General features: G+C 35.0%; 1 protein-coding gene across 2 annotated transcripts; it reads left to right on the top strand.

Moving 5' to 3' along the window:
- The first annotated feature begins 98 nt into the window (after window positions 1-98).
- Window positions 99-25,853, top strand: LOC111416290 (TATA box-binding protein-like 1). 2 transcript variants are annotated; one of them, XM_023048260.2, is made up of 4 exons: window positions 99-399; window positions 8,665-9,270; window positions 9,343-9,437; window positions 25,445-25,853. In XM_023048260.2, exons 2-4 carry the CDS (start codon window positions 8,669-8,671, stop codon window positions 25,648-25,650), a joined length of 903 nt encoding a protein of 300 aa, XP_022904028.1. In that variant the 5' UTR covers window positions 99-399; window positions 8,665-8,668; the 3' UTR covers window positions 25,651-25,853. The 2 variants fall into 2 exon arrangements, with proteins under 2 accessions (XP_022904028.1, XP_022904029.1); XM_023048261.2 differs by having other exon boundaries at window positions 216-399; window positions 8,668-9,270.
- Window positions 25,854-26,459: the final 606 nt, after the last annotated feature.

Raw genomic sequence — 26,459 nt, 5'->3', positions numbered from 1 at the left:
TAAGAAAAATAATTATGAATGTATTCATTTTTAATCCAACTAACTTCACGTCGTATTCCAGAACGCCTAAAAGTTAACTGTCAACTTTAGTTCGTGTTCTCTGTGTCATGATGGCTTCATCAAATAATGGCTTTAAATCGGTTTAAAAAGTTTAAAGGGGACCCGGGTCTTGTTCACGATCGTTCAAAATCGATCAAGACGTGACCTGACCGGCCTCTCATCAAACAAAAATCCAATTTAAACCATTCACCATCACCGTACAATAGAAGGTTGAAAAGTTGAGGTTATACTCTTCATCGAAGACAACAACTTTACTCATTTCATTTTGTGCTGTTAAAACGAAAAAGGTGTTTCGAATTTGAAATTGGTTATTTTTGGTAGTGGTGTGCGGTTTAAAAGGTAAGCGTAATTATTACTATAAAAATGTTTTGAGATAAAGGAGATTTTTTTATTGAGATTTAGTTTTACTAAAACAAGTGTTTGTTATGTTTTGGACTTAAGTGATTGAAAAATTAGGATTAGAAACTTTTAAAATATTAATATACGACGAAGATTAAGTTATGCTCCATTTTGTTTTGATGAAAAAAAATCTTAAATATTGATGTTTTATTAAATATTTTTTAAGTCACAATACATTTCTAAATCACTTATGGAAGGTAAGTTATTTTAAGGTATTATGAATGTGATTGATAAGAGTTTTATTATAACACAAATGTTATATAAAAAGACTATGATGATTTCATAATTGTAAGGAAGGTTTTAGAATAACCTAAAAATATATAGGTGTGTTGAAATTAAAAATCGCTTCAAGTGGTTTCTAAGAAATCTTTTCTTTCTTTTGCATGTGTTCTTGTATTGTATTAATCAGAAATGTTTGAGTGAATATCATCTTTTGGAATTTCAGTGTGGTGTTATAAAAAGAAGTACAAGCAAACATCATCAAAGTAGTAAAATGAATATAAAAATTTGTTATTTAATGCAGGTGATATGGACAAAATGCTAAGAATACTTCAGTAGTAACTTCAGGAGTATAGGGTATATCAAAAGTATTGTGTTACTTGGATCAATGCCTGTGACTATCCTTCATGATTTAGGTTATGTTGGTTCCATAATGAAGCTGAACCTGGCCTGTGTGGTAAACATTGCAAACTTCCAAGTACTTATTCTTCATATCAGATTTTCCCAACCCTCTTGTATTATAGAAAATTGATTGTATTAAAAAATAATGGTCAATAATTAAACTTTAATAATTATTTCAATTTTAATAGTCCTAGTAACTAGAAACATTTTGTATCCTTTTGGTGATAATGGTTGTTTGTTGATAATTTTTGTATATTATTTTTTATTTGTGTTCTTAGTTTATCACTTGACGATTCAATTAAGGTATCAATTATTCTCGCTATTAATGCCTCCGCTAATATCACTTCCAGATTTTCCTTGGAGTTGTTTGACGAATTCCAAGTCCGCCAGGCTCTCAGACATTTTCGGTCCACTAGTGTTGGTGCTGATGTCAGCATTAAGCAGCTCCTTCTTATTTTGGATATAATCATTCCTCCACTACTCCACATATTATTTATACCCATTCCTAAACTTAAGTGTCCTACTTGTCTAAGTGATTTTCGTCCTATATCCATTATTTCCGTAATTTCTAAAGTACTTGAGCGCTTGGTGCATATGCAGACACAGCGGTATTTTGATTTATTGGCCAGGTGCTTATCAAAATTACCGATGATATTAGACGTGGTTGTGATAACCGGCGTTTGACCTTATTGGTTTTGCTTGACTTCAGCAAGGCATTTGATTCTGTGGATTTTCCAGTATCTGCCTAAGGACGAATATTTGGACAGTGGTTGATTTTTGGTTGCAGAAATCGTACATTCGATTGTACATTGATTGCCTTTTTTATGTATCAATACTATTTTGGCTGTCAGTTCCTGTAAGGCCCCAAAGCCTTGTCGCCTTGTCCCATTTTCATTCTTTATTTTCGTTATCTTTGGTGTTTAGTGCAGTTAGGTATTCTAGTTTTTTTTAGCTCATTTTGGTGACTTTCTTTATTGAGTACATCTCAAAATGTACTCAATAAATGGTTTAAAATGGTCAAAATGGTTTAGGATGGTGATATTTTTACATATCTTTCTGTCATTAGAGAGTACAAAGTCTCTCATTTTTTGTCGTACGATCTGCGGTAAGTCATGTCCACTTTCGTTGACTCTTTTTATTATAGAATCTATTTAAACAAAGATAGCAAAAGATATCATGTCTCCTATGTGGTTCCTCTCTCCCAGTTCAAAATCTCCAATGTATTCATTGTCATCAGTTCGTTTTTTGCCTATTTTAGCGTTAAAATCTCCGGTGATTATGGTGTAAAAAAAGTTTTCTACGCTTCTGATGTATGTTATGTTCTCGTAGAATTTCTCTATAGTCTCATCATTTGCGTTAGTTGTCGGTGCATAGCTGTAGATTAATTGGACCTTGTATCTATTGTTCAGTTTTACGATCAGGCAGATATATGACTATCAGAGATCGCAAAGTATTTGGTCACTAGATGTTTGATTTTTTTGTTAGATGTTGATTTTCCTGTACCTCCTACGCTGTCGTTTAATTTTGAATTATATTGGAATAGCATATGTCTAGATTTTAATAAGGTGGTTTGTCTTCCTTTCGTCTAGTCGCACATAGACATAGGAAATCGCATTTTAAGTCTTAAGTTCTTCTTGTAATTCTTCTAGGTGATCGTCTATTCTTATTGTTTGGGGTGTGTGATTTGACACTTGGATGTTCCAACCTGGGTTTCCATTTCGGTAGTTTTTGCCATAATGATAACTGCAAGATGCACTCTGAAACCCGCACTAGTGCTGATTGCACTTTGTTACAAAACGACCTCCACCGTTTCCATGATTTCTGATCCCACAACAAATTGTTTCTTCATTATGATAAGTGCAACCAAGTTACTTTCAGTAGTAGAAGATACATTGTTCAGTACTTTCTTGGATACCCCTGGATCAGTATCCTTAAATGTAGTTACTTCAATTAATGACCTTGGTGTGTTCTTGGACACTAAATTGCTTTTCTCCTCCCATATTGATTATATTTTATTTCAAAGTATGTTTTCAAAGGTCATCAAGCATCACATTCGGGTTTGTAGTCTGGAATCTCAGGTACAATACTCATATAAATCTGTTGGAAGCCGTGCAGTACTGGTTTGTGGGATTTCTGGCTCGTAAATTTACTTTACCGCACTGTCCGTATGAGACGAGATGTAAGGCTGCCTTGCAACGCAGACGTTTTGCTATTGATATAGATTTCTTGTATTTATAAACTTGTTAATGGGTATGTTGATACGCTGGAAATCTTATTTCATGTAGACTTCAATATTTCGCAGTACCAAACTAGTGACAGTTTGGTGTTTAAACACCGGCTCCTCTTTTGTAAGAATTCAGGATTCCTTTAATAAATATTGCAACAGCGTTGATATTATTATTTAAAAAATTTTTGTTTAAAAAAACGAAACAATTAACAATATGTTGTAGTTGGCGCTACTATTGGGTTCATTCTGTTAGCGTTTCGAAGAAATAAATAAATAATCTTCTACGCTAGCCAAGCAGTTTGGAAGATGGAAAGGATTTGGAAGGAGTATTAGAGTTGGGATTATGGATAGGGTGATAGTTGGGACATAATTCCCTTCCTGGTGTTGGAACGTGGGAGAGAATCATGGCTGGCGGGGGAAGGTCGCATCCTTAAGTAGATCTGTAGACTACTCGCTACCCCTATATTGTAGTGTTTACCATTGTCGGTTAACATTTGGCAGCTAATCAGTATTGCCCATTCTTCGACAGTTTCCAGTGGGGTTTTATATAAAGTGGCTTTCATATGACTTTAAAAAAAAGTTATGGCTTGATATATCCACAACGACCAACGCTGTACGAGTCTTCGATTTGTCCTTTCTGTTTCGATATTGGCATATTGAGCTAGGGTCGTATGGTGTTGATACTTAATTGTATGGCGCAACTACAGTGGTACATTCCTTTTTCAGAAACTTTCTGCAGAACTTTTATAAAAAATAGGTATTCTCTACCATCTAAACGAGGACCCTATAAGTAACTTGGATCACCGAGAATGTCTCAACATAAATATTGCCGCACCGACAAAACAAATTGAATCGACGAACATGGCATCTTCCGCTCTTTATTGTAAAACTTGTAGTAATTGTAATCCAGGATTCGTAATCATCAGGTATAAGAATCTGAACGCACTAAATAATAAGGATGCATCAGGTTTTCGCTAAGAACTCTCCAAACAATGTAATTTTGTTTGTCTATTTATAGCGAGTCACACTGTATACAGGGTGTATCTGAATGACTGCAGCGTACTTCAAGGGGTGATTCTTTAGTGAATTTTAAGGGTACTTTGATATATGAACCATGGGCGACTTCGGCTCCCCTAAGGAGCTACACCCTTTCAAAAATGGCCGAAAATTTTGGTTTAATTTTTTTTCTCAAAAACCATAAACGCTAGGAAAATGATATTTGGGGAATATGTTTAACTCATAATAGGACACGTTTTGACCCTGTTTGTACTTTCAACCTACCCTTCTAAACTACTAAACGTAACCCCACCCCCTTTGAATTTTTGCTAAAATTTTTTTTATGCAGATGATAAATACATTAGAAAAATTTTACATAGATAGATGAATGTATTCTAAAACTTTTTTGTCTCTCTGAAATTTTTACAAAAACGACTAATTTTTGAGAAAAAAAATAGTAAAGCAAACATTGCTCGTTAAACAACGGGGTTGTCGATCAAAAGTTGGAATGAATTTTGAATGAAAAAATCTTAGTAGGCTTTGCAATCTTTGTCAGAAATATTTTTGACGTTTAAATGTCAGTTTTTCTTACTATTATTATTGTTTTTCAAATTAATTTTTGAATAAAGTTCTATCGCATTTACGCTCGTTCACTCGACGTTTCAAAATTTTAAATAAAACAATAATAAAGTAAGAAAACCACTGATATTTAAACGTCAAAAATATTTCTGACAAAGATTGCAAAGCCTACTAAGATTTTTTCATTCAAAATTCATTCCAAATTTCGATTAACAACCCTACAGTTTAACAGTTAGTGTTTGCTTAATTTTTTTCTCAGAAATTATTAATTTTTAGAAGAACATCAGAGAGACAAAAAAGTTTTAGAATAGTTTTATCTATCTAACTGAAACTTTTCAATGTACAGTGGTTCACAGCTTATTTCAACCACCCTCTTTTAAGAAAATATAGCTCACATAATTTCGAAACGAAACAAGATATTGCAAAAATTTAAACAAGGGTTTACATAATACTTTCCAAACTTAAAAAAAAGAAGTTTTATTCAGTCTCAAATTTACATTTTCAAACATTTACAAACTAAAAACCAAAAACATAATACCTACATAAGTAGTCACAGCTTATTTCAACCACCCACTTCTAAGATCTGTTAAGGCCTTTACAGACGGACGTTTATGCCCGCGTTGATGTTTGCACATCCAAAAACGTATGCTAGGTCAGCGTACAGACGCACGTACAAAATCCGCAGTTTTGCTTAGTGGCTGAACGATGTCCAAGCAAATGGTTGACTTAGCGTTGGCAGCAGTGGCGTGCGTTAATGTGCTCAAAATCAAGAATAAAAAAAATAAAACTCGCCGCGTGTGGTGTAAAAATTGGCTTCTGCAACGGCAAAGGTTTTCTCACATTAACCTATTGGCAGAATTGACAATAGAACCGGATGATTGGGGTAATTATCTTAGAATGGACGAAGATACTTATTCGCTACTGTTGAAGATGGTAACTCCATTGATACAACGTCAAAATACAATCATGAGACCGGCAATAAGTGTACACGAACGATTAACTGCAACCCTAAGATATTTAGTGACTGGACGAAACTACCAAGATTTGAAATTTACCACTGCAATATCTGCACAATCCTTATGTACAATAATTCCGGAAACATGTGAAGCTATATATGAAGTGCTGCATAAAGAATACAAGAAGGTAAGAAAAACATTTATTTTAGAAAGTAACAGAAGCATGATTGGGTATTAAAAAAAATATATATTAATTGTTCATACAAATCATGTGGGACTATACCCAGAAAAATACGTTGAAGTCGTATTTTGCTCAGCCGAAGATTCAAAAGGAAACTGATAAGTTAAGTTATTTGTTGCTAATTGGTTCAAATCGTGATGGTTAAAGGTGTTGCTGCGTCCTGTTGGCTGGATTATTTCTGTTATAATTTTCGTATTTTCGGAAATTTTTCCAAGTTCTGCTTGGAATAATAGGTCATTTATTAGTTTTTCCGTATAAATGTTGGTCTCTGCTGACAATTTCCGAAGTTTCGCAGCAACATTTTTCCCTATAATCGAAAACTCGTCACGCCAGGATCATTCAATCTTGCACTAACAACATTCAAAATTTGATCAGCTTTGTCTACAAGTGAGGTAGAATTTCTTTTCTTAAATCTCCTTTTAGCCGATGTATAATGCATTGCTTTATTTGGTAGTACTAATACACATGGAACTTACCTGGGCACTGGACGCTACTGATGAACGTCGCACAATTTACATCCACACGTTGAGACTTGAGAGCGAATCCCGACAGCCGACAGAAGTTTTGTGCGTCGTTCTTTTTGAGTGTGCACTCAAACAGGTGACGTTCTTCTGCATACACATTAACGTTTTTGTATGTACGTTTTTGAATGTGCATACATCAACGCGGACATAAACGTCCGTCTGTAGAGGCCTTTAAGTTGACTTTTTTTGAGGTTATGTTTCCAATTATGTAAATACATATGGTTGTAGTGTGATTTGGGCAGTTAAGTAAACCAGAGGCGTATTTTGTGACAATGGGACGACGTACTACCATAGAACACAGGGAATTGGTTATTAGCCATTTTAAAAACGGCCATTCGCGTCGGAAAATTGCTGAAATGGTTCTCCTTAGTGATTCGACAGTGCAAAGCATAATATCTCGGTTCGTTCATGAAAATAGTAGGAACATATTAACAAAGATTCAAACTTTTGGGAGCAAGTTATTTTTGCGGATGAGTTTAAATTTAATATTTTCGGCTCGGATGGTCAAACTTACGTCTGGCGTAAGCCAAATACAGAGCTCCAAAATAAAAATTTAAAAGCGACAGTAAAACATGGTGGTGGTAGTGTCATGGTGTAGGCTTGTATGTCATCAAGTAGGGTATTAAACTTACAGTTTATTGAAAGTACAATGGACAAAAATAAATACCTCGACATCCTAAAGTCCAATTTATTACAAAATGCCGAAAAACTGGGTATACGGGAGGGGTTTCGGTTCTATCAGGACAACGACCCGAAACATAAATCTGGTATTGTGCAGACATGGCTGATTTGGAACTGTCCCCACTTGATGCAACCGCCGGCACAATCACCTGATTTAAATGTTATTGAAAACTTATGGGCAATTTTAGACCAAAACATCCGTCAACACCAGATCTCGAACAGGAATGACCTTATAGCAGCGCTAAAGGAGGAATGGGCAAAAATAACTCCCCAAACCACAAGAAAGTTAGTGGAATCCATGCAAAGAAGGCTGAAAGCTGTAATTGACCAAAAAGGAGGTCATACTAAGTTTTGAAATTAAATAAATTAAGTTAAAATAATAAGTGGTTGAAATAAGCTGTGACTACTTATGTAGGTATGTTTTTGGTTTTTAGTTTGTAAATGTTTGAAAATGTAAATTTGAGACTGAATAAAACTTCTTTTTTTTTAAGTTTGGAAAGTATTATGTAAACCCTTGTTTAAATTTTTGCAATATCTTGTTTCGTTTCGAAATTATGTGAGCTATATTTTCTTAAAAGAGGGTGGTTGAAATAAGCTGTGAACCACTGTATTTATCATCTTGATAAAAAAATCTAGGCATAAATTGAACGGGGGTGGTTACGTTTAATAGTTTAGAAGGGTAGATTGAAAGTACAAATAGGGTCAAAACGTGCCCTATTATGAGTTAAACATATTCCCCATATTTCATTTTCTAAGCGTTTATGGTTTTTGAGAAAAAGAAATTAAACCAAAATTTTCCGCTATTTTTGGAGGGGTGTAGCTCCTTAGGGGAGCCGAAGTCGCCCATGGTTCATATATCACAGTACCCTTAAAATTCACTAAAGAATCACCCCTTGAAGTTTGTTGCAGTCATTCAGATACATCCTGTAGATAACTTAACAATACTTACAACAATGTAACTTCAAAAGGTTACAGATTTACCAGTTACGAAACTTAAAGTTATATAAACTTAAAGAATAAAATAAAAAAACTCTATTTTTCACTTACTGCAGATAACCAAAATTTGTTCATGGTGATAAGAACTTGTAGACTTCCGCAAATAATATCCATGAGTGATTTCATCATTTCTGAACTAGTCTAATCGATAAACCGCAGTTTACCGTTTTATTTATGATGGTTAGTGAAGGTGCCTCGAAAACATGGACATATAAACTGTAAATATTTAGAGTAGTATATTCTTATTTTTTTTTTAGAGATAACGCTCATCTGATAAAACTCAAAGAGGTGTGACTTCATTAGAAACCTATATAAAAAAAACTGTTTCATACTTAAAGAGCTTATTTAGTGGCATCTATAATATTCAAATATTGTTTTTTTTAGTAGCATGGCCACAGCCGTTCAAAAAAACGGCATGAAACCACTACCGAACGGAAACGGGCTCGTCCATAAAGTATCAGAAGGTTTAACCACTCTTCAAGAATCACCTAGTTTTCATCAACAAGATAATTCAATACAAAAAATTAACCAAAACCTATCTTCCTATCAAAACGATGTCGCAGATAAAATTGAAAGCGATCAACTTTTACCGCAGCCGCAGCAGCAGCAGCCCGAGGACGCTGAACCAGAAATTGATATAGTGATAAACAACGTCGTGTGCAGTTTTAGTGTACGGTGTCATTTGAACTTGCGCGATATCGCTTTGAACGGATTGAACGTCGAGTATCGAAAGGAAAACGGCATGGTCACGATGAAGCTTAGAAGGCCGTACACGACGGCGAGCATTTGGTCCTCAGGTAAAGTGACGTGCACCGGAGCGACGAGCGAAGATCAGGCGAAGATCGCAGCTCGTAGGTTCGCGAGGTGTTTGCAAAAGTTGGGGTTTAATGTGCGGTTTAATAATTATCGGGTTGTGAACGTTTTGGGAACGTGTTCGATGCCATTTGCTATTAGAATAAATTCGTTTTCGGAACGACACAAAGAAGCCGAGTAAGTTTTATGTTTTTCACGATTTAATAAACTACTTTTAGTTTTTGTGCTAATCTATTTTTAATAATTTAGTTACGAACCGGAACTTCATCCCGGCGTCACTTACAAACTGAAGAGTCCCAAAGCCACATTAAAAATCTTCTCAACGGGAAGTGTCACTGTTACAGGTAATATTTTCTAACAATGTTTTATTGCTCGTTTATTAATCTCATAACAAACTTTGGCAATTAAAACTAGATGTAATATTATGGTGAAATGTTGATTTGAATGTAAGTTATGTTGTTATGCCCTTATAAATAAAAATGCCAAGGATATAATCTTACGATTAGTAATAACGTCCTTCGCAAACATCCTCTTCTAAGTGTCCTCTTTATACAGCCTGTTTCAGAATAAGCCTACTTTCAAAATATTTGGCAGTAATATGTTTTAGGACATTTTCTACACGATGGTAATACCAGATTTTCAATTGGACGAATTATTTAAAAGTGGCGACTCTCAACTTTTTTTTTTTAAATGGAATGCCATAATTTTTTTTTATTGTTGTGATCCTAAAAACATTCTTTTTACGATAGTATTTCGTTTTTCTTAAAATTCATGTCTTTCTTCATCAAAAAGCAAACTAACATTTTAATCTAGTAGCGCATGAATGTTTTACTTGATGTTATTTTTATAGCCGTTGACACAAAAGAAACAATTAAACTTTATTTTGTAATAAACATCTACTTTTTGAAACTCAAATTAAAAATTTACATCAAATAAAAACTTGAATTGTGGTTCTAAGGTGTCATCGTCACTACATTCTTGGAGTGAATTCGGTTCAGAGATTGGTTTGGTGACACTATTGACTAGATCAGTGTTCCGCAAACTTTTTTAAGTAGCGACCCAAAAATATCAATAAAATCCTAATGCGACCCATAATAGATTAAATGCATTAATAAATATAATTAGGGTTACCAACATTGGGGTGAGACTAACCCGAGAAAATGGGTTGACGACCAAAAAAAAAAAAAGTTTTGATCAAAGTAATTGAATCTTATTATAAACCCGGAGCCCGGAAATTGATCGTCAAATCTAGAGTCTTCGGGTGAACACCATGTTGACAACCCTATACATATTTATGCGAACCATTTTTCAACCCTTCGCGACCCAATGATTGCGATTCGCTGGACTAGATCATCATCGGTTATGTGTTCACAGTCCAAAACATTCGAGTCAATATTTGGCCACTCCAAAATATTTTCGTCACCCAGTTCTTCACAACCCTGAACATTTTTAACGATTGAAACACCTCTAAAGGATCATCACTATCAATTTCATTGTCTTCAGCTGATTAATCGCATAAAATATTGTTGCATTTTTCAATTGCGATAGCTTTCACATTTTACTAGGCATACGATTCTTAGATTTTGAGTTCTCCGTAGTTGATGAATACAGTTTTTAGATTAATCAAAGCGTAATTGATTTCAAAAACTGTAAAGGAGCGTTGTGTCTTCTGTGTAACCTCGTCGTTTGTTTCAATTACGCCCTGATCCAACGGTTGTGAAGTTAGCCATAGATTTTAAAATCGAAAAATGACCGATTTCTGCAACTGAAAACGCAAATTAAAATTAATATTTGAGTTTAGCACTCTTAGAACAACCCCTATACAAAAATTTACGGGGGGTGTTTTCATTTAAGGGAGTAAAAGAATCCCAAAGTTGCGAACATCGTGTGCGCGCGTATACTGATCGACCAAAATCGAAAAATGACTAATTTCTGCAACTCGAAACGCAAATTAAAATTCATATTTGAGTTTAGCGGTCTTGGAATAACCCGTATACAAAAATTTACGGGGGGTGTTTTCATTTAAGGGAGTAAAAAAATCCCAAAGTTGTGAACATCGCGTGCGCGCGTATACTGTTCGATCAAAATCGAAAAATGTCTAATTTCTGCAACTCGAAACTCAAATTAAAATTCATATTTGAGTTTAGCGGTCTTAGAATAACCCGTTTACAAAAATTTACGGGGGGGTGTTTTCATTTAAGGGAGTAAAAAAATCCCAAAGTTGTAAACATCGCGTGTGCGCGAATACTGTTCGACAAAAATAGAAAAATGACCAATTTCTGCAACTCGAAACGCAAATTAAAATTCATATTTGAGTTTAGCGGTCTTACAATTAGAACAACCCCCCCTATACAAAAATTTATGGGAGGGTAATTGTAATTAACGTTTTTAAAATATATGCTTCGTTTTTGATTTTTTCTATTAATTCATCCTGAGAGTTGATTTGTGTAAACATGCACCTTTTCTTTCATGAGGTCGTCCCACACATAAAAATCAAGGGGCGTCAAATCAGGACTCCTTACAGGCTATGGAATTGGATCTTCTCTCCCAATCCAACCATTAGGAAACATTTCATTTAATGAATTTTCAACATTTTGGGAATAGTGTGCAAGGCATCCATCATGCTGGAAACCCACATTACATCTGTTTTCTAAAAGTACATGGTCAAGCAGGCCTATGAAATTGTTATGTAAAAATTCATTGTATGCTGCGCTAGTTAAACCATCGGGTAAAAAGTAAGGACCAATTAAATTATTTCCAATGAGCCCCATCCACAAGTTTAGGCTAAATTTTCTTTGATTGTTCATTTCCCTTGTTAGATGCGGATTTTGAATACGGTGAAAATGATTTAAGAATACAGTTCATTAATGGATGTCCGAGAATTGTTAAGAAAAACTAGTTACTTTCCAACGGACAGAGTACAACATATACTATCAAAACAAATTTTTTACTTCGGTCGATGCATCGGACTTTGATATTATTGCTCTCAGTGAAACTTGGATCAAGAAGAGCGTCCTAGACTACGAGATCTTTCCAGACAGGTATGACGTTTTTAGATGTGATTGATCTTTCCATAAGGGTGGAGAGATGTTACGGAGATATTCCGGAGTTGCTACTTCGAATATCATGATTGCCTCCTGTCCTATTGAATCCATTGACTTGAAAGCTGTACGGATTGACTTTAAAAAGACAAAATCGGCTTTTAACATTGTTGTCTGCTATTTCCCACCTGTTACACCTGGAGGAATGTATGTATAGTTACACCTTCGATTACATTGAATCAATGTTGGATATGTCTTTAGATACCATAGTCATGGGTGATTTTAATATTGAAGTAATAATGACTTTCTGCAATTAAATAATGTAATGAATATCATTGATAGAACTCTTGATTTGATACTTGCTTCCTCAAACTTGAGTTTCAAATTAAACACTCAGACTTTACATTGGTACGAGAAGATAATTACCAATCGGCATTACTACTTACTATTGCGGTAACGGTGCCTACGCATTTGATAGCTCGAGATGTTATCTTATCTGCCTGACATGTACGAGGCACTGCTTAATATCGACTGGATTCATCTATTTACGTTATCATCAGTTGAACAATACTGTAATGTTTTTTATGAAGCATTATACAACGACCTGGACGCTCACGTACTTAAATCTGAGGGCAAGCATGCAAGGTCGAAATATCCTGTATGGTATTCAATTAACCTAATAAGAATGCTTAGATTAAAAAAACACCACCATAAATTGTATAGAAAAATTCATTGCAGATATCATCGCACAAGTTTATGTCAAATCTCTGAGGGACATAAGAAAAGAACCAAAAAACGTTTGGCGTTTTGTTAACATAAGCAGAAACAATATAATAAGATCTCCAGGCTCTCTTAAGTGGGCCGATGAAAGTGTGTCCGATTTGCCAACAGTAGTTAACTTATTTGCCGATCATTTTGAGGCTATGTACTGTCCTGCATCATTTGGTAACCTACTGGTAACGATCACGCTGTTTATGATACTAATTCTGTCACCTTTGGTATCTCCGAAGTCAGTTACGACGAAATGGTTGAATCTTTCAAAAAATTCATGGCAAAGGCTACAATAATTGGCCTAGATGAGATTCCTACATTTTTAGTCAACGACTACGCCCCTCTTACATATTTTCAACCTAATAATCAAAAACTCTGAATTTCCAAGCGCGCACGTGATATTCACAACTTTGGGATTTTTTTACTCCCTTAAATGAAAAGACCCCCCCGTAAATTTTTGTATACGGGTTATTCTAAGACCGCTAAACTCAAATATGAATTTTAATTTGCGTTTCGAGTTGCAGAAATTAGTCATTTTTCGATTTTGATCGAACAGTATACGCGCGCACGCGATGTTCACAACTTTGGGATTTTTTTACTCCCTTAAATGAAAACAGCCCCCCGTAAATTTTTGTATACGGGTTATTCTAAGACCACTAAACTCAAATATGAATTTTAATTTGCGTTTCGAGTTGCAGAAATTAGTCATTTTTCGATTTTAGTCGAACAGTATACGCGCGCACGCGATGTTTACAACTTTGGGATTTTTTTACTCCCTTAATAAAAACACCCCCCCGTAAATTTTTGTATAGGGGTGGTTCTAAGAGTGCTACACTCATATATTAATTTTAATTTGCGTTTTGAGTTGCAGAAATCGCTCATTTTTCGATTTTAAAATCTATGGCTAGAATCTATGGCTAACTTCACAACCGTCCTGATCCATGGGTTGAAATAGGGCAGTCACATTTGGCGGAAGATACAATAGTGTGATATTCCCGTTCTCAGCTGACAATGCTTCAACTAGCAGATGAGATGGACCATTATCAAGAAGCAATGCTGCATTTTAAGGGAGACTTTTGCAGTCGCATGTCAAAAATGTATCGTATCATGCACGCAAAACGATTGTTATAATATTCGACCGGAAATTTTTTGATGTCTTTTAAAGCTCTAGGCGACTTTAACTTCCCTACTATAGTTAATTTTAGCTTATCTTCTCCAGTAGCATTTGAGCAACATAACACTGTAATCCGATCTTTATACTTACTAATTTTATAGCCAGGAGTAGTTTATTTCTTTAGCAGATGCTAATGTACAAAGTGGGCATTGCACGCCAATAGAGGCCGGTCTCATCAGCATTGTGTATTTAGGCAGGTATTAGACCCTTCTCTTTAATAACGTTTGATAACGTGTCATAAAAAATTGTAGCGCCAACTTCGTCAGTACTAAGCTGTTCTCCGTGAATTCTCTAATTCCATGCCTTTCTTTAAAACGTCGTAACCAACCTATTAAAAGTGTAAGTCTTTCGGTGATTTGTAATTTTTCTGCAAGGTGTGGTGCTTTAGTTAACACATACGGACGGGACATCTGCTCTTAGCCGAAAAAAACGCTTTATCATTACAATTTTCAGTTGCTCATTCTTCGCACCTTTAATTGTTTTCCTATGTGTAGGACCAGCTGACGTTTATACATAGAAACGAATGTTTCCAATTTGGGCTGCTGTTTCACTAAATCGCGTATGATTTATTGTCCAAGACTAGTTGTGTAATTCTTGTGGATGGAAAGTCGTATTGTTAGAATGGATAATTTTAACTTGTCTTAATCTTTCTTTATGTCCGTACTCGATTTATCGATTTTTGCATAGTCATTCCTCAATTATAATAGTTTGTTGATGTGTAATAAATCCAAACCAATTACTAACAAACAAAATATGCGAACATTGTTGGTTTTGTAATGGAAACGCTCGTATTGTGAATTGGCACATTTTATACTCTGTACACCCCTTAGAAAGATTCAATAATTAGCACTGCTGCTCTTCTACGGTCTATTCGTCCGCAAGATGTATATCAATTTAGATCTTGAAGAGCTATGAAAAGATTTTTTGTGGTGAGCATTAAATCGTCAGGGTGCTCACTAGCAACTCAATTTTCGTCACTGGATTTTATAACAATGCGCCAGAGGTGACCACTTTCTTTTTAAAACTCTAAGGTTAAATGAATTTCATTTTGAAGAGTTGATATTATTAATTTCTACAAAGGAATGACCAAATATTATTGGGCAAAAGATATAAATTTCAGCAAAGATTTCGTGTAAATACGGCTGTTTCTGTTTTTTTTTTTGGTCTAAACCCATAACTGCTTAAGATATGTTTCCATTTCAAAAATAAAAAATGTTTAAACATTTTCTTAAATATTTTCAACATGGTTTGTCTTAGAAAGATAAAATTTGGCAAACAATGCAATGTTATCATGAGAAATCGTTTAAGATCACTTTTGAAAATACAGATAAACAAAAAAAAAGTCTAACAATATTAAAATTATGCTTCTTCAAAGTTGTCGTCAGTTTCGAAGTTTTCAAAACTCTGTTCTTAAGACCTGTAAGAGAAAATTTCTGTTACCATTACGCATAACAATTCTGATAGGCATAACATAACATTTTAAACATGCAAAGCATTTAATGATTGCTTTTGAGTGCTTTTTTGCAGATGTTTTGGCAGAAGTCACTACAGATAGTTTTTACCTTACAATCTTTTTTTCGGCCACTTGGGTTAATGAATCAATTCCCAATAAGTTTTCTATAATGGAACGGAGATTTCTTGATAGTGATTTTGTATGATATCGTCTTTCAACATGGACGTTGATAAGTTCTTTTCCCAGATTAATAGAAAATTCTCTTCGAGTCATTTTGAACGATTCTTCTGCCGAGGCTAGTAGAAGGATGTAACTGTTCACACGTGAAATATCTAATTGTGCTCCAAATACGGCCATAGGAAATCGTCTTGTTCTTCTTTGGCAGGAATATGTTAACTGTAAGCACTTCTGATCCCGTGCGTTGGCTCCTCCTTCGGTGTTATAAAAAATAATTATTTCTGGTTTTCCACTTTCTTCTATATTGCCATTATTATGCATCGAAGACACCAACGGAACACATTTTTTTTTTCGGCACATATGAAATTAATGTATTATCCCGTGTAAATCCAAACTTACAGGAGTTAACTGATGAATTCTTAGGTTGTGTAAAAGTCGGTGGAATTTCTCGCTTATTCTTGCATAGGGTTTCAACATATGTCAGTCCAACTCGTTTTAGTTCATCTAAAAGCTCTATTGAAGTGAACCAATTGTCTCCCATGACGTTCCTGTTAGTATTTTCAATTGGTGAAACTAACTTCAGTACAACACTGCGTGTTGGCACTGACAGTTTTCTATTATTAAGTTCCGTTATTTTTTCTGTGTATACGAATGAGTTTAGTAAATAGTGTGTTTTTGCATCACACAAACACATTGTTTTGATGCCATATTTCTTAGGTTTGCTTTTAATGTACTGCCGAAATCTGCATCGGTCCCTGAAACCAACGATCGACGGCGGCATATTCACTGCAACTAAAATTATTTTTGCAGTAGTTGTTAAAAATATTATGCAGGGTGAGTTTTTTCTATGTTTATATGGGATGGTACATTTAACAAATCACTAATTGTAAATATATTTGATGGAACTTTAAATCGAGAGAGGTACTATAAGTTTTTAAGTACAGTAATACCTCGTAGTTACGCGATAGGTGGGACTGACAGTAGCCGCGTAAATCGAAAATCGTGTAAGTCGAAATTCGATAAATACATATTATAAAATCAAGGATTAATAAACAAATAAAGCAAGGAATAATGAAAAAAATGTATGTACAGGTGTCCCAATTTCGATGTCCGCATAGGCTATCTCCGAAACTAAAAGAGATAGAAAAAAAGTTGTTTTCGAGAAAATGTTAATGCCGAAAACTCCGAACAGTTATCCTCTTTTGTTTTCGCCCTATCGGCAAAAACTGAAAATTTTGCAAAAACGACAATCGCGAATATCTCACTTATTATCAATGATGGAGTATTATAAATAAAACATTATATGGGCAACTTTTTACGAAGAATTCAGTGGCGTAGGTAGAATTTTTTTCCCATCTTTTATTTTCGAGATTTTAGACGTAACTTTATTTTTTTAAATGGAAACCATAGTTGGCTATGACTTAAAATAATTTGTTATTTTCTTCTGATAACAAATATATATAGTTTGTGGGGTATATTTCTTATAGTTATTGAATAATTAACAAAAATTCATTTTGTTCCATCTAAATCTAATGTATGTATTTAAAAGTTAATGTTGCTATGGTGATAACCATACATACTAGGATGGAATATAATGTATCAATTTTGTTTGTTCTTTCTAAAACTATTGTATGTATTTAAAACTTAATGTTGTTATGGTGATAACCATACCATGAGGGAAAGCATTGTTTCCAATTATTGCCAAAGTTTGTAGCAAGGACAGTAGAATCTAACAGGACTGCTACATCCATTGTATTTTTGTAGTCGACTACGGGTTGGTTGCCCGCACTCTACGTCACACTATTTGCCACGCCTGATAACTGTCTATGTTTTTAGAGGTTATATGATAGACATTAACGTCTAAAAACATAAAACTTCAAAACTAATATGAATACGTCTATAAACCTCTATATAACCTCTAAAAACACACAGCAAACGCATATAGTTCGTTTTTTTTCTATAATACTTGTCAATGTAAATTTTTTAGGGTTTCTGTTGGCATTATCTAGGACCCTTATAAAATTTATGTTGTTTTCCTGATTTTTAGCAACATTTTCAGTAACTAAATAATTGAGGTTAAAACACTAATAAATTTTTAGATAAATACGATTTTAATCAAGTACATATTTATTGTAAAGACGTGCTAGCTACATAGCAATTAAATAGAACAAAACACCTTTTGTAGGTAAATAAATGCCAAATACACACCCCACAACATTTTTTTATGCACGTTTCCTTTTTGAATAACGAAAGCTTAAACGTCAGTGTGACATATTTATTTCAAAACATCATATAACAAAGCTCCCTGTTAGTTTTGCCAACTTTACAACAATTTGACAGGTATTATAGAAAAAAAATGAACTATAGACTATAACAACAGCTAGGCGTGGAAAATGGTGTGACGTAGTTTGCTGGTAGGCTGTCACAACAATGAATGTAGCAGTCCTGTTAGATTCTACTGTCCTTGAGTTTGTAGTAGTATTTAAAAATTCACTAACAACTCTGGCATTATGTGCTGGTGCTCCGTCATATTGAAAATATATCATTTGAGACATATTTAGTGGCAAATTGTCGTCCAAAGGCTCAATGTGCTGCCTTAATATATTGAGGTATTTCCCTGAGTTTAAGTTTTTATGGTAGATACTATATGCCAAAATTCTATTATCTAAAAGGGCACACCATACATTGAACCCCTTCTTCATCTTCTTTGAACACTCAGAGACTTCATCGGTCCAGATTACATTTTGAACAAACAGCAAATTATTTAATTTTTTTAAATATCATCTACAAAATTCTAATCTTCGATTGACATCTCCGGCACGTAAATAATGAGTTAACCCCGCTTTGTACGGTTTATACTTATTTTTCTTTCATATTCGGGAGCGGTGTCTTTTGGGTCAGACGTCTTGTTGCAATTTCTCTTGCAGGTCATTTTGGTATGTTTTTGTATGTGGTTTGGGGAAGGACCAAATATCTATTAAATTTTCTGCTGACCGGCTGAAGGTTCGTACGTGCGGTTGTCTTCTTTCTGGATATCTTGTGAAATAAAATTAAGCGGCTAACGTCGCATTCTTATCTGATAACATATAGCATTCCATCATGTTACATTTTTCATAATTTTCGAAATTCATTGTAAAGTTTTATTCAGTTTTGTTATACTTTGACACTTAACATATAATGCCAGAGTTGATATCGAATTTTTAAATACAAACTTTGGCAATTATTTGATACATTATGTTCCATCATAGTATGTATGGTTATCACCATAGCAACATTAACTTTTAAATACATACATTAGTTTTAGACAGAACAAAATGAATTTTTGTTAATTATTCAATAACCATAAGAAATATACCCTACAAACTATATATATTTGTTATCAGAAGAAAATAACAAATTATTTTTAGTCATAGCCAACTATGGTTTCCATTTAAAAAAATAAAGTTACGTCTAAAATCTCGAAAATAAAAGATGGGAAAAAAATTCTACGTACGCCGCTGAATTCTTCGTAAAAAGTAGCCCATATAATGTTTTATTTATAATACTCCATCTTTGATAATAAGTGAGATATTTGCGAGTGTCGTTTTCGCAAAATTTTCAGTTTTTGCCGATAGGGCGAAAACAAAAGACGATAACTGTTCGGAGTTTTCGGCATTAACATTTTTTCGAAAAACGAGATCATGACATGTAAGCTACTTTTTTTTTATCTCTTTTAGTTTCGGAGATAGCCTATGCGGACATCGAAATTGGGACACCTGTACATGGTTGTTCAAATTCGATGTCCGAATAGGCTATCTTGGAAACTATAAGAGTTAGAAAAAAAAGTAAGTAGCTAACATGTCTCGATCTCTTTTTTTAAATAAATTCCAATGTCGAAAACCTCAAAGCGCTACCGTTAGAAAAACCGCGTAAGTACGGGGGCGCGTAAGACGGGGTCGTATAAGTCGAGGTTTAACTGTACCACATTTTTTAATCTATTTAAAGTGATTCTGCTCTATATGGTAAAAGCCTCACGGATCTCTACGTTATCTACTACATGACTTCGAATATTACTTGGTAACGGAGATCCTATAAGATGTCCACTTAGAATAATCGACTTGAATTCTTGTTTCTTTGTTGGGGTTACTTCGAGCCATTTTTATACCATAGAAACTGACATTACACATAATAATAATTTCCGATGGGTGTAGGAAAATTTATAAGCATCGAGCATCTTCCAAAATTTATTCGTCTCGTTCCACTTAGTTTATTTTGCCTCTGCTCAAGTTAGAAGTTTAAAATCGTCATCTTAAACACAACGATCAAAAGAATTAATGCGTTTCTAGGAATCCTTATTTCAATCAACCTCTTTCCACAATTTCGTGGTAAATATGAATTGTGCGGACGGAAATAAACTGGGGCATTTTTGATCAATTCGTGATTGGTTAGCCAAGCGTAGCTTATCTTTTCCAGCGTATTTCAACGAATATAAATTTTGTTTTAGTAATTCCTGTCAAACGTGATTAAACGAACTTTGATAAACAATTTAAACGGAAAGTAATTTATTTCGATTTTCACAGGCTAGATAGCAAAGGGAATGGTTTGATAAATATTGTGTACCATGCTAACTTTTAATTTTTCCTTGTGTATTTCCAGGAAATAATGATAATGGTAACGAAACTGGAAATTATTTTTTTCTAGGATAGGGTTCCCATTACGATTACAATTTCCCCTATTTACGTGGAGATGTTTAGTAAATCCATTACGTTTTTCTATCAAAAATCCTTACATGCTCAAAATAACTATTTACTACGAAGTCGACAACAACAAATATACGTATAAGCTTGTCCATCCTTCCAAGTCAACTTAAGTCAGGTTTGTGAAATCATCGTTGTTTATAAGAGTACGAATTTGCGGCCCATCAAAATTCCTTCTTTTAACTTTTCTATACTGACAAGGAAAGTAACACAACTGTGGCACGCCGATTTCGATTAAATTTGGTACAGCCATAGAATGGACCAAAATAAGGGATTTTAGGGGTTGAAAGTTTGGGGATAAAGTATTATTAATTAATAAGCATTTATTGTTTTTGATAATTACAATTTTCCCCTTAATACATCCTAATATAATATATGCCATTAGTATATTATTTTCACCCTCCACCCTCTTCCTCCATTTCCATATCCTCGGCTCCTCGGCCCAATCCTCCCCTCATCCATCCCTTTGTCTCCTCACCCCCACAACCATTCTCATCCATCGTTTCCCCTCTCCCCCCTCTCCTAAGATCTGCCCTCGGTCCAACTCCTCCTCCCTCAACTCACTGCACCCATTCAACATATGTTCCAACGTTTCCCATTCCTCCCTGCATAGCCTACACCACCTCTCCTCATCGGCCAGCCAGTATTTGTTCGCTCTCTCCTCGTTTCCAGAACGGAACCTAGCCACCAACTTCTTCCCTTCCTCATCTCCTTCCAATAACAAGTATCTAGGCAACCCCTCCGTAATTACGTCCCTGTACCTTTCGTTATACCTCCCCTCTTTTATTTGTGTCCTTCTTTCCTGTCTTCCACATCTCCCTACCCACCCTTCGTCTACTATTTATCTCAGTTACCGAGTAGCCCGCTCGTCTATAATAGTTGTCTCTGTCTCCTTTCCCATATTTGATCTTTCTCTAATTTCCCTCCAACACTCCCCCAAGATCCCGCAGTTTGGCCTCCCTTCTATTCTTTCTTCATATTTCACTGCTCTCCTGCCCCCCTTCACTCTGACTTTATCCACCTTTACCTCTTCCCTCACTATATACCCCGGTGTTTCTCTCGCCACCCCAAGCACCCATCTCCAGTATCTAGCTTGCACGTCCTCCAGCATTGCCTGCTCTCTCCATCCCCATACCTCTGCTCCATACATCATCACACTGCTAACCAGACCTTCAATCATAATCTTCCTCGCTGCCACATTCCTTCCAAAGACTCTCTTCCCCCAACCCCATACTTGTCCCATCACCTTATTCGCCTTTTTTGCCATAGCTATCACATGCGACCCCTCCCTGAACACATACCCCAAGTAAGTATACTCCCTAACCTCCTCGATCTCTTTTCCCTCCCATCTCCAGTTTTCTGTTCTTTTTCTCCCCCCTTACAAAACTTCATCATCCTTGTCTTCCCCACATTTACTTCCAGCCCCTTCCCCCTAAAATATCTTTCCAATGTCTTTATCATATCTTTCATCTCCACCGCTTCTCTCGCCATGACCACCATGTCATCCGCGTATGCTAACATATGCACCTTTCTACCTCCCACCACCAACCCTCCCATTTGCCCCTTCCCCAATCTATCCTCCAGGTCCGCCGTATACAGTGCAAACAGACTTGGGCTCAGCGGACATCCCTGCCTCAGTCCCTTCGTCGTTCAAAACACGTCGCTCAGCTTATCTCCCACTTTTATCCTAGCCATAGTCTCCATGTATATTTCCTTCACTCTCGCAATTAGGTGTTCCGTGATCCCTCTCCTCCCCATCTCCTCCCACGACTTTCCCCTATCCACCTTATCACAAGCCGCCTTCAAATCTATAAACAGGGCGTACAATTTCCCTCCCTTCTTATCCAGCTCTCTATCTGCCAGATGCTTCAACACGTACACGTTGTCGATTGCTCCCCTTCCCTTCCGAAAGCCTGCCTGCCCATCCGGCAAAATTTCCCCCAACTCCATCTCCTCCTCCAGTCTTCCCAGCAGTATCTTCGTGTATACCTTGTATGCCGAGTCTAGTAGGTTAATTCCTCTGTAGCTTTCTACCCTTCCCTTATTACCCTTTTTATATACTGGGCAAATTACCCCCACTTTCCATCCCTCCGGAATCCCCTCCCCCTCTCCATACGCTATTCTTGGGGATAAAGTACATTTTTGCATATATTTCGAAAACGAAAAGTGCTATCAAAATTTGGTAAATTGAATCTTTTATTTATTTTTAATAAACTGTCATTTGATGACAAAAAGCTCATACTTTTTGTAACAATAACGTTTAATAGATTAAATAATACAGGGTGTCACACAAAAAACGCCCCAACCTGTAACTCTGTTATTTACATTCCGATTTTCATGACCCAGGTATCAAATGAAATGGTTTTATAAATACTATGATTCATGCTACAAATAAATTTTTTACAACGCCATTTTCAATTTCAAATAATTACTAACTTTTGTTTTTCAAATTGCTGCGTATATTTTTCTTCGCTTCATTGGGTACAGTTTGTTTTTCTGAATTCATTGATGTACTGTGCATCCATTTTAAATGCAATATTAACAGAGAAAAGACACCTGTATATACAGGTTGTCACACCAGAATGCCGCAAGGTGTAACTCTGTCATTTACATTCCAATTTTCATGAGCCAGGTATCAAATGAAAAGGTTTGATGAATACTATGATTCATGCTACAAATAAACTTTTTCCAACGCCATCTTCAATTTCAAGCGATTATCAACTTTTGATTTTCAAATTACTCGGTATGTTTTTCTTCGCGTTATTGGATACGGATTTTTTTTTATGAACCCATTGCTGTACAATATATCAACATTAATTGTAATTGTACCATAGAAAAACATTAAAATAGTTTCCTAACATTCTCTTAAAGTTATTTCCGTTATACTTTAGTGTGCCATGGGAAAAAAAAACACCTTATAAATATCATTTACAACTGCTTCGGACATTGAAATAACATTTAATGACTGTTAGTTGTGCGCGTTATTTCTTCCATAGCACACTACAGTATTACAGAAGTGACTAAGACAATGTTCGGAAAATGTTTTAGTTGTTTTTCTCTGCTGTATTTACATCATTGGGTTCAGAAAAAAAATCTCTATACAATAACGTGTAGAAAAATATACCGAGCAATTTGAAAATCAAAAGTTGATAATCGCTTGAAATTGAAGATAGCGTTGGAAAAAGTTTATTTGTAGCATGAATCATAGTATTCATCAAACCATTTCATTTGTTACCTCGCTCATGAAAATCGGAATGAACATGACAGAGTTACAGCTTGGGGCGTTTTTTGTGTGACACCCTGTATAATAAATTGGGATTTTTTAACACTCAAAAATTATGATCAACGTTTTTATTTCGCTAGATAGGGTACGATAGCAGGAATGTCCCATTTACTCTATATTCCTTTCTTTACATCCTCCTGTGTCCCTCCACCTTTCTCAACAATGCTATCAAAGTACACGAATGTTTTTACTAGTTCCAAGTCTCTTCCATTCACTGTTAACTTAGCTTGGATTTTTTCCATCGTTTTTTGAATATTGACTTTTAGTTCTGTTGCTTGGTTTTAAAGTTTTCTCAGCTTTACAATGTCACAAAATCTCTATGAAAGTAGGTCTATCTTGCAACCCCCAAGAATCCATCCAGAATTTGCCTGGATAAGATTGGTAAATTTTCCATTATGCATTACTTGACACTTATAATCTTCATACATCTTCCTGATAACAATGATTCTTACAGAATATGCCTCAAAGTGGATGAAAGTCAAGTAGAGTGTACTCTGCATTGATAAGATCAACGTAACTTCTTTGTTTATGGAATCCTGCTTGCTGCCTCCTCGACATTACTTTACTTGGCACTGACAAAAGAGTGATGCCTCGCCAGTTGTTACAATTACTGATATTCCCTTTCTTTGGTAGTTTCACTATTATTCCATATTTCCAGTCCCTAGGCAACTTTTCTTCTGTCTATATCTTCTTAAGTGATGGGTGTAATAATCCAACAGTAGTTTAAATATCTTGTTTTAGTACTTCAGGTGCAATGTTGTGTACGCCTGGTACCTTTCCATTACTGATCTGCTTGAGGGCTGTTTTAATTTTATTAAGAGTTGGTGGCTTTATGTTCATACCAGTATTCTAATAGCTTTTATTGTCAACTAAACGAAGAACAATCTGTATCTTCGTTATTATTAACAATTGGATTAACATAAATTGGGTTAAATCGTAATAATTTAATGTAAGGAATTCACTGTTGCTCTGTATCCCATTAGTAACGGACCTACCTGTATAAAAATAAGATATCCTTTTAACTGATCTTTTCTATCATTTCATTTACCGTCCTGTAACTACCCTTTTTCTGCGCCATCTCCAGTGGGGCCCGAGTACAAAAACGTCAGCCCCTGTTGCGTTTAAATTTCTCCAAAGCCCGGCCATCTGACTTCGCTAAATCATCTCTTTCATCACTTGTTTCAATCGACTGGTATCCATCTTGGTTCTAACATTTCAAAAACCTCTCTTTGTCGTCTTCATGCCAAAAATTATCAACAAAGGATCCGTCCGGCTTTCATTTACTGTTGTTCCTTTAATCATTTGATTTCAAGTGGGCGAGTGAGGGTCCACAGTTCCCTAGCCTGGGGATAGGTTTGCCTCCTTAACTCTTTTGGATCAAATCCTTATTGATTCAAATGGGTTAAAGCGTCCAGATATACTTCCTCTTTGCGTCAGAAGGCTAGATGTTATTGCCTCGATCACTCCAGTTACAGGACAGGGAGGCCCATGCGTCTTTATTCCGTCTTGAGACCGGCAATTAATTACGTTAATTGACTTTATAAAGCTCGATTAGCGTCCCGTTGTCTTTTGATTAAAGTTTTAAGGTTTTTCTTAATCGAGTATTGATCAACGATTAATACACACAATGTTATCAAACCTTAATTGGCAATGATGTTAAATTTATTTATTATACTTTTTAATATTTATATTTAATAAATTTTTGAAAATTTACAGCTCCTAGCGTAATGGATGTCCAAGCAGCAATCGAACACATTTTTCCGCTAGTTTATGAATTTCGCAAAGAGAGGTCGCCAGAAGATATTCAACAAGCGGCTAAGAAACGTAGAACATCAAACGGACCGGAAGCATTCTTTATAGAAACGTGTAGTCCAGAAAACGAGGAAGAAGAGGACGTGGCCAGTGACGTTTCATGGGATTAAAACTGTTTAGAAAAAGAAAAACATTTCGTTTTATTACTCTTTGATGGTTTAGAAAAAGTTTCTTGAAAGTTGAAGAGTTCGATTGGACACTGCCATTTCAAAATGTTTTTTCCCTGTTTTCTTGTAAAAATCGTCGATTTCCGTTTATTAATTAAATCGATTTTGTATTGCAACATTTTGAAATCGAGTTTAGAGAGACTGAAAAGAAACGATGATGATGATGTGAAGAAAAAGTTCGTTTTTTCGTTTCGTTTTTAGTGAAAATGAAAAAACCTATTTAAGTGTTTTTTTTTTTTCTTTAAGTGTTCATCAGCAATTAGATTTATAAATAAATAGATTTTTGCGACTTGAATGAAATGAATCGATTTAAAGCTTTTCCAAAGAACTTTATTCGTTTTTTTTATAATTTTTTTCTTTTCTCTAATTAAAGTATTATTAAAGTTTTCTGTAATCGTTTTTTTTTTTGTTGCATTCATTTTTGTAAATAGCTTCATGTTAAAACTATTTTTGTTTGTTTTTCGCGATGATTAATTAAAAGAAAAATAATTCCATTATTTTGTTCTTTTATTATTATATATATGGTTTTTGAAAAATAAGCAATATCCGAAAATCAATTTAAAAAGAAAAGTTTAAATTAATAATAAAAACTGCCGGAGAATTGATTGTCATTTAAATACTCTAACTATACTAAGTAGTTAATTAATGAAAAAAAACAGGAAAATAAAAGGCTGATTTCTTTTTTAAAATATGCACCTCACTAATTTACTTCAATAAATAAATTAATTATTGATTGTTTTTTTTTTTTTGTA

The sequence above is a fragment of the Onthophagus taurus genome, chromosome 6 (genome assembly GCF_036711975.1).
Source record: "Onthophagus taurus isolate NC chromosome 6, IU_Otau_3.0, whole genome shotgun sequence".
Lineage (NCBI taxonomy): Eukaryota > Metazoa > Arthropoda > Insecta > Coleoptera > Scarabaeidae > Onthophagus > Onthophagus taurus.
The sequence above is the reverse complement of the archived record's forward strand: the minus strand, read 5'-3'. Positions and strand labels throughout refer to the sequence as shown.

Coding starts and splice junctions, on each gene's coding strand:
- LOC111416290 (XM_023048260.2), top strand. CDS start 8,669: ATGGCCACAGCCGTTCAAAAAAACGGCATGAAACCACTACCGAACGGA. Junction 9,271..9,342: donor GAACGACACAAAGAAGCCGA/GTAAGTTTTATG, acceptor TTAATAATTTAG/TTACGAACCGGAACTTCATC. Junction 9,438..25,444: donor GGGAAGTGTCACTGTTACAG/GTAATATTTTCT, acceptor GAAAATTTACAG/CTCCTAGCGTAATGGATGTC.